This window comes from Etheostoma cragini, chromosome 20 (genome assembly GCF_013103735.1).
Source record: "Etheostoma cragini isolate CJK2018 chromosome 20, CSU_Ecrag_1.0, whole genome shotgun sequence".
Lineage (NCBI taxonomy): Eukaryota > Metazoa > Chordata > Actinopteri > Perciformes > Percidae > Etheostoma > Etheostoma cragini.
The window spans coordinates 6,895,511-6,912,775 of record NC_048426.1 but is presented as its reverse complement, the minus strand read 5'-3'; the positions used below and the strand labels follow the sequence as shown (position 1 = coordinate 6,912,775).

Genomic DNA, 17,265 nt, shown 5'->3' with positions numbered 1-17,265 from the left:
ATTTAATTTTTATTTAAGGGTCCGGCCCCCAAGGAGACTGTCTGGTAAAATTATGGCCCTCTGACAAATATAGTTGATGACCCCTGGTATATGGTATCTTCACTGGAGTATCTGGACTTCAGTGCTTAACTCCTGGTCTTCCAGAGTCGTTACCAAAGCCGATTTGAAGGGCCGCTGTTCGCCATCAGCACCCATGTATTTCTAAAGACAGTTAAAGGAATTCACGAGGAACCGCTGCCACTCTGTCGCCCAGTTGCAATACAAAACTGGAAGAGTGCAAATATAAAGAGACCTGCAGCCCTTTGCTCTATGTCAATCCCCATCTCCCCCCCTTTTAGGTCTAAGTTTTACTATCAAATAAATGCCTAAAAATGCCACCATAATAAAATCTTTAAATTAAAAAACAATGTCAAAGATAGCAATCATAAGGTGCAAATCTAAATAGATACAAAATATACGATGCCAAAATTAGGTTAACAGTATGAATCACAAGAATGTGAACAGGTTAGGGTTCATAAACACTGGGGAGGGATCAGTCTAGGTGTGTTGCCTACAATAGGTAGTGTATGAGTGCCTGTAAGAGTGCATGGTTAACACAGAATATTGGACAAAATGTCCCATTATTGCACTCGAGACTCATGTCTTGTCATGTTGAGGCTTTGGAGATTGGCAGGGAGATTATAAATGGCCCCACAGCCACAGCCAAGTGAAGCAGCACACTGTTGTCTTTACGGCTCTGTGTCAGCAGCGTGAGCGGGACCATGCTAATAGCAACCACCTGTGTGTCTCATGAAGGGGGGATATAAGGTCAGAGGTGTGACATTTGCCAAAGTAAACCTGGCCTGTTGCATCAATCCCACACATGGCACCTGAGCGCACAAGCTCCCCGACGATTTTAAACTCTGAGCATGCATTAGGAGTTTTCCCAAGCCAGTATCTCTCTGCAGTTTTATTGATTTTACTTTAATTTGATCAAACATGTAGTTAACGGGAAGATGTGGAGGGCGAGAGAAATAATTTGGGTTAATAAATGTGTCATGCGGGTTATTGATGAATGCAATGCCACTTCAGTTTAACACAGACACAAGGATAACCAACGTGGTCAATTTCCATTCTACTATGAATGATTTAGGCCATCCATTGTGTTGCTGTCTTCTCTCTAGATGTGGAGCACAAGGAGGAGGACGGGCGTGATGCAGTCAAGACCGAGGTAAGGTTTCTGCTCTGCTAAATGCGTCTTTCACACTTGCCGGGCTGTAGCTTCCTTGTTAGAGGTAAATTACCTTTCCTGTCACACTCTTTGAATCCTCTGCTTGCCAGCATGATAGATGGCCGTGGTTCAGTTTGAACAGAAACAAAAGTACTTTTCTTGACGTGAGAAAGGACAGTTCTTGTAGCAGAAATACTAAATATAACTTGATTCTCCCCATGAATTCATCACACTGGTATGTTATAAATACATCCACCTATCCAACAATTTTGGTCTTTTGTCTTATAACTCTTGATTGTGGGACAAGTTGTGTGCTTGATGAGAGGAGGTTTACGTGTTGTCTTGCATGAATATAGCTAGGCAGGAAATGTTTGACATTTTGGAAAATACATAGTTTTTTTTTGACAAGAGTTAGATGAGAAGATGTTAGAGTTAGCCTAGCTTAGCATAAAGACTGGAAACATGGAAAAACGGTTAGTCTGGCTTTGTCCAAAGATAGTCCGGTACATTTGTTCCCTTTAACATCAACATTTTGCGAAAATAATTTATTTGCTTTCTTGCTGAGAGTTAAATGGGAAGATGGATGCCACTCATTTGGTGTCCCTTAAATATGAAGCTGGAGCATGTTGGCTTAGTTTAACATAAAGTCTGGAAACAGGGGGAAATAGTTCATAGTACCAGTACCTCTAAAGCTCACTAATGATATATACACTGTGTGTCTGTGTGTGTGTGTGTGTGTGTGTACATATATATATACATATATATATATACATATACATATATATATACATATATATATACATATACATATATATACACACAGATATATACACACATATATATACACACATATATATATATATACATATATATACATATATATATACATATACATATACATATATATATACATATATATATATATATATATACATAAGCTATAAGCTATATATATATATATATATATATATACATATATAAACATATATATATATATATATAGCTTGTTTAATCTGTACACAAGCCCACCTAATCTCCCACACATACTGTAAATGACAAAAGATTGCACTGAAAGTAAACTGTATCTGCAACATGTATCTGCTAGACTAGAAGCTTTGCATAGTCACCTATCTTTAAGGTCCAGAACAACTGAGTAGTTCTCTTATGTCTGGACTTGTGAAAGAAATGGTACCTAGTGGTGTATTGATTTGAAATATCAAATACACTTGGGAGCTTGTTGTATCAGGGGGTATTGGTGACCTTGAGACTGTTGCCTAGCGAGTTGTTCTTTTGACGCCGCCTGACCAGTCACAAGTTGATGGCCCCATACAGCACATCAACATGTGAGTCATCATCGGTTTAGGAATTAGACAACTCCTTTACCTCAACCGCAATTTACTCACTTGTTAAGTCTGTCTCACAGGCTCTAGTGACAAATTGGATGCACAGATTTACTACAAATCTGGATGCTTCCTTTTGAGAGTAATAGAAAGAATCAAAAACAGGTAGCTAACTTTGTTTTTAACACCTTAAACAGGGAGGTCGAGGCAGGAGGGGCGTTGGTTGGGAGATCAGCCTTCGTCAGAGGCCCATGCCCAGAATAACCTTCCAGGCTGGTGACCCTTATTACATTAGCAAGCGGACCAGAGAGGAGTGGCTGGCCAAGTGGAAGATAGAGGTGAGTACCCCAGCTCTGTCCCAGCCACAGTAGATTACAGGGTCAGGCGTGTACTAAAGTTGCCTAAAGATAGGACTTGTGGTGCATGAACAGCCAAGTGTATTTGATGGGTCATTTGATATCTCATGAAGGTACCATTTATTTCAGTGGATTTCCATGGCCTTTGTCTCAGTTAGCTCCTGCATTTCCTGACTTTGTTATTGTCTATTGTATTAGCAGAGGAAAATGCCTTGATGTGATTCATAGTTCCCCGATGAAAATGTTGCAGTAGATTTAGATTTGCACCATTCTAACTGCTTTTTATTTATGACTGCTTTTTATTTTTTATATTTATTAGATGAAAAATAGCTCCAATTAAACTTTCCACATAAATGTGCAGTGTAGTACAATAAAAAGTTAACCTTAACCCTGGAAACAGTAGTAGACAAAACAGTCTCACCACAACTTTTATTTGTAGTTATTTTTGGGAGGTTTCAGTTGTATCACATGATCATCCTCAAGATTTAAAACAGCTACTATAAATGGACCTTTTGGTGAGTTTTTTTGTCAAGATCAGTAACACAAGAAGTGCTTTAGGTATGCAGAGAAATTGAAATTTGAACATTGACAACTGAGCAAACTTCATCTACACAGGAAGTTCTTGTGATTTGATGGAAAGCTACTGAATTTTGGACATTGTAGATTGCATTGTCAACAAACTGGTATTTATTACTACATTCAGAATGATCACACAGCACAGTGGTAACTTATCCAAGCTCTGAATTCCTTTTGGACTGTTAATAGAAGCTCCTCATGTGGCATGAAAGTAAATCTTATAATTATAAAGTTTCCCACATTGCTCATTACTTAAGTTATGTTAAATACAACTGCTGGAAGTAACGTAATGTAGTGCAACTTCAACTGTTACATAATGAAAAGTGTTCGTAGTGTCAACATAGGGTCTTCCATTTTTTTCTGCCTCCCTGCCCCCTCTCTGCTCTACTCTGGAGAGGGCGCAGAGAGCGGTCATAAAAATGTCTCCATGGAGGAAATATTGCCAAATTAGCCGGACATGCTGGGGTCCTACAAGTGAAATGTCGTAAAATATGAGGCAAGTAGGCAGTTCACGTTTACCAAACAGGATTTTCTTGAACAAGGAGCTCTACAAGGTGGAGATTTAAAATGGATTTGCAAGATGCAAATTCTGAGTCTGTTTTTTCCCCTTTTTTCACCCGGCACACTTTGATCTAATTTGCACAATTTGTTTTGGCAGCAAAGCCCTTTCCTGGGGAGTTATATGATGCATAGCATTTAGTTTTAGTTCTGCTCCTGACACAGAGCTTTGCTGTTGCATGTTTCTACAGCAGGGAGGCCACGGTGGCTGAAAGGGTTACTGCCGTCTTGCACTTTCTCCAGAATCGCTCTTTTTTTCCTTGTGCCTTGTGTTACAGTGGACTTCTCCCGTCTCTCCCTCTCCCTCCCCCATTCTTTTCCTGACCCCTCCCCCAGCTATGGAAATGAACTCTGTGCTATGGATATGCGGGTGAAGATGAGGTTTGCAGCAAATTTCCAGCCCTGCTTGCAAGACAGCCTCTTGGCTCTCTGCCAACATTTTGCAAGTCCTCTCTAGCCAACCAGAATTCCTGTCAGCAATCACCTGACCCTGAATTCCCAGACAAAGAAATGTTCATGCTTTCTTTTTTTAAGCGATCTCTTCTACCCTGAGAGTGGGGGTGAAAAAACTCAAGCCCCACACTGGATTATGAGGGTTGCGCGCTGGTGTGTATGGGTATGTGCACTGCATTGTTTGTTTGATAATATGAAGGAATAGTGTGCATGTCTGATTAGCCTGCTCACAGCGAGGGAAATATGCTGACTTCAGGTATTTCCACGAGAGTTGTCGTGGACCATCTGCTCTGCACGGCTTAAAGGGAAACCGTCTCTTTAAAAAAGGAAGAGTGAGCAGGCTTTAGCCGTGTTTGGGAAAAAGTTGCTTGTGTGAAAAAAAGTTTTTCCCGTGGGGTGAATATGTGCTGAAACTATTTCCTGTTGCATAGCTGCACCTAGAAATGTCAGAGAGGCATTATTTTCTTTTAGGTCAGATATATTTACCATAAAAATGTTGCGGCTTTGTGAGAGCCACCATGATTTCACCTTACATAATATTTAGGTGGGAAAAAGGTGAAGTTGTTGTGTAGGCCTCAACTCGCTTTCCTTCCGTTAAATGTGTACTTTGCTTTGTTTGACTCAGGTCAACAATTTACTATAGGAAGAGTTACTTGATAACTTGAAAAGATTTTAAAGGGCTTTGGAGGAAGCCAATCGGAATCCTCAGGGGGCTTTTTTAAGCAACTCCACTTGTGGATTCATGGGGAATTCTGTTCATGTATTCATGACTGACTCTGTAATATTCCTAATTATCTCTTAAAAGGATGCAATACAATGAGAACCAGATGGCCTATTTGGGTGTGACCCCCCAAGGCCACTCATGAAATACACAGCATTTGTAGCGATCTGTGCTAAAATCAAGCTAATGAATGCAGTGGCCACATCACTGCACAACAGAACCTGCCACTTGTGCATTTTCAGAAAGAATTTCCACTGTAAATGCAGCGCTTTTTTCAAGGTTTTAGGATCAGCCTTTGCAGTCTTCTTGGTCTGATGCATCATTAATTACACCTTTCGTGAATTACGGAAGTTTGTATTATTTGTTTGCAGTCCTGACCAGCAGATTAGCTTAGGTCTTTGCACTGAAGACATACTGTACACTGACCAAAATTTTAAATGCACTTTTGTTTTTGCTCCCATTTGTCATGAGTTGAACTCAAAGATCTAAGACTTTTTCTAGGTACACAAAAGGCCTGTTTCTCTCAAATATACAGGTGCGGCATTAGAAGAGGCTGATTAGACAGCATGAGGTGTGCCTTAAGCTGGCCACAATAAAAGGCCACTCTAAAATGTTTAGTTTTACTAAATTTGGAGGGAATCTGGGGGTCCAAAAACCTGTCAGTATATGGTGTGATTTGCCTAACACAGTACAACACATCTCCTTCCCATAGAGCTGATCAGGTTGTTGATTGTGGCCTGTGGGATGTTGGTCCACTCCTTTTCAATGGCTGTGCAAAGTTGCTGGATATTGGCAGGACCTGGAACACACTGTCGTATACGCCGATTTCAGAACATCCCAAACATGCTCAATTAGTCACATGTCCGGTAAGTATGCTTGCCATGCAAGAACTGGGATGTATTCAGCTTCCGGGAATTGTGTACGGATCCTTGCAAATGGGGCAATGCATTATCCTGCTGCCACATGAGGTGATGATCGTGGATGAATGGCACAACAATGGGCCTCAGGATGTTGTCACAGTATGTCTGTGCATTCAAAATGCCATCAACAAAATGCACCTGTGTTCGCTGTCCATAACATATGCCAGCACATACCGTAACCCCACCGCCACCATGGGCCACTCGATCAACTCAATCCACAACGTTCACATCAGGAAAGCGCTCACCCACACAACGCCACACATGGTCTGCCATCTGCCCTGTACAGTGTAAACCGGGATTCATCCATGAAGAGAAACCTCTCCAAAGTGCCAGACGCCATTGAATGTGAGACTTTGCCCACTCAAGCACAAACTCCAGTCAGGTCGAGACCCCGATGAGGACGATGAGCATGCAGATGAGATTCCCCAAGACGGTTTCTGATAGTTTGTGCAGAAATTCTTTGGTTATGCAAACCGATTGTTGCAGCAGTTGTCCGGGTGGCTGGTCCCAGAAGATCTTGTAGGGGAAGATTCTGGATGTGGAGGTCCTAGGCTGGTGCAGTTACACGTGATCCACGGTTGTGAGGCCAGTTGAATGTACTGCCAAATTCTTTGAAACGCCTTTGGAGATGTCTTATGGTATAGAAATGAACATTCAATTCACGGTCAACAGCTCTGGTGGACATTCTGCAGTCAGCATGCCAATTGAACACTCCCTCAAAACTTGATATCTGTGGCATTGTGCTGTGTGACAAAACTGCGCATTTTTGAGTGGCCTTTTATTGTGGCCAGCCTAAGGCACACCTGTGCAATAATTATGCTGTCTAATCAGCATCTTGGTATGCCACACCTGTGAGGTGGATGGATTGGAAAGGAGAAGTTCTCACTAACACAGACTTAGACAGATTTGTGAACAATATTTGAGAGAAATAGGCCTTTTGTGTACATAAAAAAGCCATAGATCTTTGAGTTCAGCACATGAAAAATGGGGGGCAAAAACCAAAGTGTTACGTTAATAATTTTGGTCAGTTCATGTCACTGTATAATCCATCAAACAATTACACAAAACAGTCCAGGCTTAGACTGTCCTGCCTGTTGCGCATGAAAGACTACTGCATTCAAAGGTCAAACTCTTTTGTGTTGCTTCAAAGACTGGCTGTCACATTGTGTGAGGAAGTAATGTTCAGTCACAGTTTATTTCATCTAACTTTTACCTTTAATTAGAGTTTGCAGATTTCTTGTTCGTTTTGATTCCATGGCACCTGAACTGCTACTTAAAAATCTTTTTTTCCCTCCCATGTCTAATTTGTCTGATGCTTGTTGTCTTCATCTTGGTATTACATGTGAGTTTTCAGTGCCTAAGCAAAATGGTGTTTAATCTAAACAACCGCCCTTTTGACTCTTCAAGACTAAGACATGTTCCTCGTAATGTTAACAGCCTTATACTGACACCTTTAAATAACTGAAACGTGACCTTTTTGTTAACAAGTTTAGCCCAGAATGGACACTAAAGTATCATTTGTACACCCGAGAGACCAATATTTCTTCTCTTTTTTCTGCCTCCAAGTGTACTCTGTCACCCCTTGAGCCCCGAGGGTATCATGCTGTAGAGACCTCTAAGTCAGATTATCCCTTACTGCGCACCCAACATGTCTCTACACCCTGCCAAAGTCCTTTAGAGCTTGTGCTTTCACTCTATGCGTAACAAAATCCACTATTACGTCAGTACAGTAACTTAGGTTTGGTTTTCCATTATGTTCATATAGTTTTTCCAAAGGGAGAAAGTGTAGATGTTTTCACTCTGAAGTTGTTTAAACACATTTGCTTTGCTGTGTTTATACATCTATAGTATGTCTGCTGTAATATTTGGTATTTGTCTTAAGCGTGCCGTGACAGCGAATTTAAGTGGTGGTATTTCTGTGCTGTCAGTGACAGGCAGGCGTGCGTAAATGATAAAGACTGCATTGTGTCTCTGCTACCTCCTTTCCTATTTGCCCCTTTAGACTCTGAGGGCTTGTCTTGCTGCTGGAGCTGCACACACTGTGAGGCCCCCAAAAAGGGGGCATTTACAACTGGGAAGAAGTCCAGAGACAAATATCTGGTTCTTATAGCCACTGTACTTTCATTCCTCCCCCCAACTGGCATTCCCAGCGTCCCTTTCTCATTAGCTCTAAGGAGAAGGAACCGTGGAGACAGCCTGGCCCCAAACACACCTAAATAAGCTCAGTAACAGCACTCAGCCACTTTATTGTCATTAACAGATCTCCTGGTATACCTCTGAGTACTGGTCACCAGAGATAAAGTAGCTTACTCTTAGGTAAATCCATAAAAGCACGCGTTGCAGTTATTCTACGTTAGCCAAGCAACAGCTCTCCTCACTTGTCGACATATTTACAGATTGTTTCTCCCCATACACACAGCAAATTTAGCAGTTTAATTGACATTTGTTAGTTTTTGCAGTTTACCATCTGGAACCACACGTCCAAGCAAGCTGTCGAACACTAACTCCAATGTGCTTGTGCTGGAGCCAAGAAGCCTAACACATATGGCCAAGGGCTTTGAACCATCCATCCAGCACTACAGTACAGATATTTATAAACCACAGCAGAGCCTCTTGATTGAAGAGCACATGTTTCTACTCTTCTGCGCCGAAACCCCTCCCCATGCAGTCTAAGCACCACCTACCCTTAAAGGCGCTATTGTTTACGAGTCACACTGAGAGAAAGGACGGAGGACTGTGCTATACTCCCTCTCCTCTCTTGCTTTTTTTCTCCTCTTCCCACACACCCAATCCACCTCTGGACATTTACAGTGTGTAAGAGACATGAGAATTTGAGAAAGACTTGGGGAAAGTAAGCACAGCTGTGCAGCACTGCTCTCATGTGAAGCCTATAGTATGACTAACACGTGTTTACATATGGCCCTGCTGATATATATTCTGTACTGTAACTGTTTTGTTTTGTTTTTTTAAAGAGTGAAAGGAGGAGAAGATAGTTAACATGTGTGTGCATGTGAGTCCTACCGTGTGTGTGTTTGAGAGAGAGACATCAGAATGTGTGCAGCTGTTGGGGATTTACTGCGAGAGGCTTAAGTCCCGGCTGTGTCTCATCCTCTCTGATCGACCTAGCGGTTCAGTGTCAGGTACCAAAAACCCAGTGAACTTTCCGTTGCAGCTCTGGGCACTATAGAGTTACTGTATAGCGTGCCGTTGATGAATGGGCCTTATAGTTGGACATTAAGAATTTTTAGGATTTGGGTTTGCTATGTCTGCTTTTGTTATGGCCTTATTTAGTCTATTCTTTTAAATTTTATCACTTTCAAGGAACCTTTAGGCAAACTGGATAGAGAGAAATTTCTCCAAAACTGCCTTATTTGTAGTTGTGTAAGCCCAAGTTTAAAAGTTAGTTGTGTTAGGAATTTTTAGATTGGAAAAGTATTTTTTTTTATTGCATGTTACAGAAGCTCACTCAGTTGACATTTTTAAATCTAGATTGAAAACCCACATCTACCCCTTATACTGTAGCCAACCATAACACACCATCCTTTCTGCTTCCTTCACAAATACATCTTTTCACTTACTGTCTTATATGGCTGGTTCTGTATTGTTTATTATGACTGCTTTAATGCTGTTACATTGTTTTGTTGCTGTTATATATGTGTTCATTCAATTGTAAAATGCACCAAGACCATGTCTAATGGTGATTTTACACTTTACATAAATTTGATTGATTGATTGACATACTCAGCCTTAAACACCGGACACATCATATGATCTGATCAGATGTGTCCTCATCACTTCTGTCCCTGGAATGTGTTACAGGCAGAGAAAAAGTCCAAACTGATGTCAGCGATGAATGCGATGAAAGATCATGAGGAGAATGACACAGAGACCCAGAAAGAAGAGGTCTCAACAATTAAGCACCCATCGCCTTCAAAGCAGAAGCAGCAGCCTCAGTCGCACGCTCAGTCACAGCCTCAATATCACCAGCAACCACAGCGGGCGCTGTCCCAACAACATCAACAGCAATCACAGCGGTTGCTGCCACAACAACATCAGCAGCCACCTCAGCAGCAGCAGCAGCAGCAGCAGCCTACTGACCCCGCTTCCCCCACTGTGGCCACGACCCCTGAGCCTGTCGCCATCGGAGGTGGCGATAAGACGTCCCCCAAGCCTGCAGACACTGAGCTAGAGTATGAGGTAAGATAATATTGATTCACACTGATTATTGTCTGGCTGTAGACTAACAGGTCTTACAACAGAGATCTCTATTGGAGAAAGGATTTAGTTTAAGGCCAGGGTTAATCCGGGTCGAGTTAGGCAGCCATTCCTGTTTTGGGAATTTACACACTTCAGGTGTTTTACAGCTGTGATAGCCTCGTGGAGAGCTGAAATTTACAAAGATGTCAATGTCACACCGAATATGTCATGTTGACTTAACACAATGTGTATAAAATGATGCAGGAGATTTACAGCATTAAAAAAAAATTTTGTGTTGTGTGTGTTTTATGGTAGGTTTGTATATTTCAGTCAATGGAAGCATTAAATGGTTTCGACCATGTTTAAAATGTATGCAGTACATAGTACTATCTTACAGTGTGTATTTTTTCTGAATAAATGTTTAAGAGGGGTGTCACTTACCTAGGGTGGTACAGGCTTTATGTAACTAATTTTCTGATATGTACTGTTCCCTAAACCAGTAAAAATATGAAGTGGGAAATCTGTAAACTTGATTAAAAGGGAAATTAATCTGTTTGGTGTCACCTGATCCATTTTGTCAACTTGTAAGTCCATACTATAAATTTACCATATTGGTCTTTTATGTACACAATGTATCTTTTACATGTCTGTCTGTCCTGGGAGAGAGATTGCCTAGGGATTCAGACTTCACCAATTATAAAAAGGTTTCACAATTATGTCTAGAAGTTAATACAGGGCAGATGATTTGTTTATTTTATTTTGGCTACAGGACGGTCGTGGTTTTGGCATTGGGGAGCTTGTTTGGGGGAAGCTTCGAGGCTTCTCGTGGTGGCCAGGCCGCATTGTATCCTGGTGGATGACGGGACGGAGCAGAGCGGCTGAGGGAACCAGATGGGTTATGTGGTTTGGAGATGGAAAATTCTCAGTGGTGAGTGTTTAGAGAAATTTCTGTCAGGTGGTTTTTTTTTTTTTTTTTTTTTTTTTCTTTCAGCAGAAATTAAGCCAAACAGTTTTCAGTTTAAAGTGAAAACAGCACACTTTAATGAGATTTTGTTTTGTTTTATTTTCTCACCTAATTGCTACTTGTCAGTATAAACAGAAACGTCATTAATGTCAAGCACTTTTTACCTCAATAACCCAATTCTTCCAATCAGTCAAGTAAACAGTTACATCATTTTCTTACAGGTCTGTGTAGAAAAACTCATGCCTTTAAGTTCCTTTAATAATGCCTTTCACCAACCAACTTACAACAAGCAGCCCATGTACAAGAAGGCCATCTATGAGGTGCTACAGGTGAGTATAGGAGTAGTCTTTAACAGCCTGAGCTGTCAAACTGGGTTTTGCATTTGGGGAAATGTGCTTGCTGAGGTTTAGATGAGAAAATTTATACTGCTCTCAAATTAAGCTAGAGGCAACAGCCGTTAAGCTTAGGGAAAGGAAAAAGCAGATTGCGGAAGTCTTTTGTTGAGACATTGCCACACTGATGATTATTTTAGTCATAAATGTTTTTTTGTGTGTCCGTAGGCGGCTAGCAGCCGGGCAGGCAAAGCCTTCATGGCCTGCCCCGACAGTGATGAAACAGAAACCTCCAAATCAGTGGAAATGCTGAACAAGCAGATGATTGACTGGGCTATGACAGGATTTCAGCCCACAGGACCCAAGGCTTTAGAGCCACCTGAAGGTAAGAGGAAGTCAATATTATCAAGCTTAAATGGTAGGACTTTTGATCAAGTTTGTTGCCAGCAACTGGGAGTCTTTTTACATTTCCCAGCATTTTTAAAGCAACTTTAAAAAATACAAATTTCTAAAACTAAGCGTTATAAAATAATTAATGTTGCCTGTAATATTAATAGTCTGACATGTTGTGCGCCCCAGAGGAGCGTAACCCATACAAAGAGGTTTACCCTGAGATGTGGGTGGAGCCTGAAGAAGCAGCCTATACGCCGCCTCCGGCCAAAAAGCCTCGCAAAAGCCCAGCAGAGAAACCCAAGGTCAAAGACATCATTGATGAGCGGACACGAGGTAAGGTGCCTCATTTATTAGGTTAAATAGGAATAATGACCTCTCAATGGACTCAGCAGAGTTGTACATCACAGTAAGTGGTTGGGGAAGTGGACAAGAGCCCCATTAGAGTGGCAAATACTATAAATAGAGTTTTGTTTGAGTTGATTCCCAAACCAGCTTTATTGATATTACTGTAGGATATCTTGACAATAAGCAGCTGCTTCAGTAACATAACAGATGCCAGTATTGTGAAAATCTGCTTATTACCTTATTAGAACAATAGTTTTAAACTTTTTGGTTTTATTTCCCTGTAATTGACCATTCATGGTTTTGCATTCAATATACACCTGTTGTACCCTGTAATTCCATTGCTATGCTAATGCTTTGAAGCCCTTTCTGTATGATTTAGTGCTGCATAACAATATGGAAATCCCCTGTCTTATAGTAACCAAGTTTCTACTCATGCTCACACTCTTGGTTCTGAGTCAGATCCATTAGCATCCGGTTATTTATCCAACTTTAACCATAAACTTGATGATTAAATGAGTCAAGAAAAAACTACTAGCATTTAATGTAGTCTACCTTTACTTGTACTGCTACGGGTAATAATGTTCCAGCTTTCCTACTTGAAAGACAAAAAGACATGATGGATTTAATGTTAAACTGGACCCAATTGTTTCCCTTTTGTAACATTTTCTCTTAATAAATCCTGCTAGAGTTTGGTGTATCACAGGGGTCAGTTTTAGGCCTTCATGTTTTCCACTTTACATAAATCATCTGACTGTTTGTAAATTGATATCTTATATTTTTTTTGCAAATGATTGCATGATATTTGTAGTTATGTGTGCTTCTCTTTGGGCCTGTTGCACGAAACCAGAATAAGGGATTAAGCCAGGATATTCTAGTTATCCTGGATGAATTTAGCTTTGACTTGGTTGCACGAAAGCAGGTTGACTTAAACCCAGCCAAGTAACCATGGAGATTTATTCTTGGTGGCTAGCCTGTTCCAAAAGCAGGCTAACAGACAGGCTAAGATTAATCCTGGAGTCTTGTGTTAAATCAGCTGCCGCTCTGATCTAAAATAAACGTGTTTAACAGTTACTCCATCTTCTTCTGAATGTGTGCTGCTTTATTTTTCTTAACATGTATTACTTGTTACAAGTTTAAATTAAACCCTACTATTGCAGTTGTTTAGATGATTAGAAATGGTTGCACTGGCACCCAGATGCAGAGTGACAATTGGGAAAGTTGGAACTTTTCCCGGGGGGCTGGTAGTGTTTCAAGGCCGCGAGGGCCGGTCTGATAAAAGTTATACATTGCAAGTTCTCGGGAACGCCTTCCGGCGACCTGGTGTGCGGCCGCTGCCTGCCGGCCGACCTGTGCATCACTTCTGTGTCCACTCTCTCTGTAAAAATAGAGATGAGCAGCACGGCTTCCATGGTCGATGCAGCTTCAGGTTTATTAAGGACACGCTCCGGAGATTAATTGGGACAATGCAGCTATATTCCAGGATGACATTAATGGCAGATTGGTCAGAGACCAAAACATAAATGCTTTCATTTTCTTGTTGCTTGTGCTTCTCTACTAAACGATAGTTTGTGTTACTCAATTAATTACTTAATATGCAGGCCTATTATTTTTTTGTTAGGTACTGAAGCTTACTTTGGTTTCATAACCTTCTCAATTAGTTTGACATCACTTGACCAATAACTTGGCCTATATACGTTTATAGTGTAGTTTACATTCATTACACAGGGAACACCACAATGCTTCTAAATTTTATTTTGGTGCTGCCACTTGTCAGAAGAATAAAAAACATGAATAATACATTGTTTTAAATATATGCTTCTCATCCTGACTCTGCAAACGTGCAACTGATTAAGCCGCGATGAGCGGATCACACTAAGTCAAGCTGCGCTTTTTCATTTATTCTGGATATCTTCCTTCTACTTTCGTGCAACAGGCCCCCTGTCTGACAGGAGAAAAAGCTCACAAATGTATTGCCAAGTGGGGATTTTGTTCACCTAAATTTGTCATCAAGACTCGTATTCTCATCAGTGTTGTATCATTTTCAGAGAGGCTTGTTAATGAAGTAAGACAAAAGTGCCGCAGCATAGAGGGTAAGTGATGTGTCCTCTGTGCTCTCTAGGTTGTAGCAGCACCGGGGGGGGGGGCATCTAGACAATTTACACTTGCCCTTGTCGTTGAAAAGCAAAGCAGCAGAAATATGTGTCAGTTAATAAAACTATGAACGAGTCAAGAAATAGAAATTACATTTCTAGGATTTTTGCTGCTACACTGGCTCTCTCCTGAGTTCTCTCCAAACATACTAGTTACACTCATTAGATCTTCACTTCCATTACAGCTGTTAAAATAATTTGATTGAAAAGTGAAGTTCCAAGCAGCGCAGCGGCAGTGTGATTACACTTCTCTCTGACCTACCCCTTTTAAATACTGACATACTGCACTTCTTTTCACAGACATCTGCATCTCCTGTGGAAGTCTGAATGTTAGCATTGAGCACCCGCTGTTTGCTGGAGGAATGTGCCAGAGTTGTAAGGTAAGCTGTGATAAAGGTCATTAAAAAGTCTCAATTCCAACTACCACGTAGTGAGAAAAAAAATAAAATCACAGCTCCTTTCAAGCTAATAAACATATTTCACACAGCACCTGATATCAACCCATTAAAATTTGTCTTATTAAATATCTCCAACTGCTCAGTTTTATTTTGCCTCCTTTTCAAAGAATTGCTTCCTAGAATGTGCATATCAATATGACGACGATGGTTACCAGTCATACTGCACTATCTGCTGCGGAGGAAGAGAGGTGCTCATGTGCGGAAACAACAACTGCTGTCGGTGAGATTTTTACTGTGTAATGGAGGTGGAAGGGGGTAGTTTGAACTACAAAATCCACAATGTCTTCATCAACAGTGTAAATGTAAATCCTTTGCACATAGATGCAATATGCTGTTTGTGTGTATTGTGGTTGACAGTGTCATAATATCAGAGTTAAAAAGCTGTGTGGCATTCCCGCAACAAATGCAAATAATCCACATATGACACGATTGAACCTAGATGTTACACAATTTCTTATTTGTAAATATTTCCAGAAATGTGCTTTACCCTAAAGATAAATTGTTCAAATAAATCTCCATAGGCTATAAATACACCAAGAAGTGCCTCAAAAGTGCAGTTGTTCTTCCAATACATACAGCAGGATTATGCCATCTTTGCACATACTGGACACATAATAGAGGCTTTGTAGTGGTGTCACAAATGTCATTGCAGTGATGATCACAAATATTATATAAAGTGTGGTTGTATGCCTGTTGGATAGACCACTGTTAACTATAAAGTAATAGTCTGATAAAGTATCCTCACACGGACTACGAGATTTATGTCCAGAAAAAATACCATTGAGAACAGATTGAGCCTTGTCAGTCACATGTTGGACCAATCAGCAAACAATGGATTGCTGTCTGGTTAGAGGCTGGAATTTGCCATTTGGATGATAACTCATTGCCTCTCAAAACTTCCTAACCTCATTCAAAACCAAACAAAGACTGATGCTGCATTTGGGTGGCCTGTTTTTATTTTTATTTTTAAACCTCAGATTGATTTAGAAACTGATTTTGGGGGGATAGAGCTGTCAATAAGCCCCTGTTTTTAAAAGTATAAGGGTTATGATAGCATTTGTTTTTGTTATTGTCAACCATAAGGGTCGGAGCTGTTATGTGATATACCCTTCAAACCCCCACGTTTTTTTTTTCTAACACATGAGTCTTTCCAATCTGCGCTGGCTTATTGAGAGTATGCCCAAATCACTCCATACAACATTTTGATCTTGCAGATTCTCACATAGCACGCACACATACTGTACATATACATGCATGAGCGAGCGACAGAGCATTGCGGTTCGAGAAACAGAGGTGAAGAGAAGGTGAAAGCTAGACTACTGCACACAATTCTGTATGTTAACTTAAAGAAACTTAACTTACTCGCAACACTGCTTTGGCACTTTTCGACCCACCAAAACCTGCGATGTTTTCTAGTAAGCTGAACCCACTTGACAGCAGTGGTGTGTGTAAAATTGTGTTTAAACAAAGCCACTATGATAACTGGCTAACAACATAACCTCTGAGACAAAAAAAAGATGAAAACATCAATAAAAAGCGTTAACTAAAGTGTTGACTTTATATTTTATATTTTGACAGGAAGACAACACAAGGGTTGAGATATATGTGATCTGGGGCCAAACACTTCCTCTGGGTGAAATTATTAAATGTACAAATCATTTTTTTCATATCAGTATAGCCAGATAAAAGTATTATTATCTTGAACCACCAGAATACAGGAAATTGCATCTACCATTAAAAATGTTCTGGAGGAGGACCCCCAGGACCAACCAGTTTAAACTGTCCCGCCCAAATTTTTAATGCTCCCCATGCCCATGTTGTTAACCCATTACAAAACATAAAAACTTCAGTGCCCATGTTTATTGTAATGAAGGAACATGGCAACCGACGCAATGATGTGGCTAACTGATGTATTTTTAATATATTTCTTTTACAACCTAACATCTTCTGCGAGATATTTGGTAGATACAGCATCACGTGTACCAATGAACCCCCCTGGCCTGTGTTCAGGTGTTTCTGTGTGGAGTGTGTCGACCTCCTCGTCGGTCAGGGAGCGGCCCACGCAGCCATCAAAGAGGACCCGTGGAACTGCTACATGTGTGGTCAGAAGGATGCGTTTGGTCTTCTGGGGCGTCGCACCGACTGGCCCAGCCGTCTCCAGCACTTCTTTGCAAATAATCACGACCAAGATTTTGTGAGTAATGGACCTTTAAATCCGACTGACTGTCTTAACGAGGAGTCTTTTTTTCCTGTGTGTGTCTCATGCTCTTCCCCCCTCCCTCTCTGCGTTGT

The 17,265-nt window shown here is 40.8% G+C and overlaps 1 protein-coding gene and 1 long non-coding RNA gene across 9 annotated transcripts in view; one reads left to right on the top strand and one right to left on the bottom strand.

Annotated features, from left to right (window-relative positions):
• dnmt3ab (DNA (cytosine-5-)-methyltransferase 3 alpha b) overlaps positions 1-17,265 on the top strand; it is a 45,983-nt gene that overhangs the window by 17,537 nt on the left and 11,181 nt on the right. For 4 of the 8 annotated variants that reach the window (XM_034858459.1, XM_034858461.1, XM_034858458.1 and 1 more), the window contains 11 exons: positions 1,164-1,210; positions 2,748-2,888; positions 9,954-10,331; positions 11,101-11,259; positions 11,517-11,624; positions 11,856-12,012; positions 12,207-12,353; positions 14,411-14,455; positions 14,816-14,895; positions 15,081-15,193; positions 16,984-17,167. In XM_034858459.1, coding sequence (XP_034714350.1) covers positions 1,164-1,210; positions 2,748-2,888; positions 9,954-10,331; positions 11,101-11,259; positions 11,517-11,624; positions 11,856-12,012; positions 12,207-12,353; positions 14,411-14,455; positions 14,816-14,895; positions 15,081-15,193; positions 16,984-17,167 — 1,559 coding nt within the window. The remainder of the gene's footprint in view (positions 1-1,163; positions 1,211-2,747; positions 2,889-9,953; positions 10,332-11,100; positions 11,260-11,516; positions 11,625-11,855; positions 12,013-12,206; positions 12,354-14,410; positions 14,456-14,815; positions 14,896-15,080; positions 15,194-16,983; positions 17,168-17,265) is intronic. The other 4 variants (XM_034858464.1, XM_034858465.1, XM_034858462.1 and 1 more) reach the window with 3 other exon arrangements.
• Positions 1-17,265, bottom strand: part of LOC117935879 — a 34,965-nt gene that overhangs the window by 11,162 nt on the left and 6,538 nt on the right. The gene's annotated exons all lie outside the window — the stretch shown is intronic.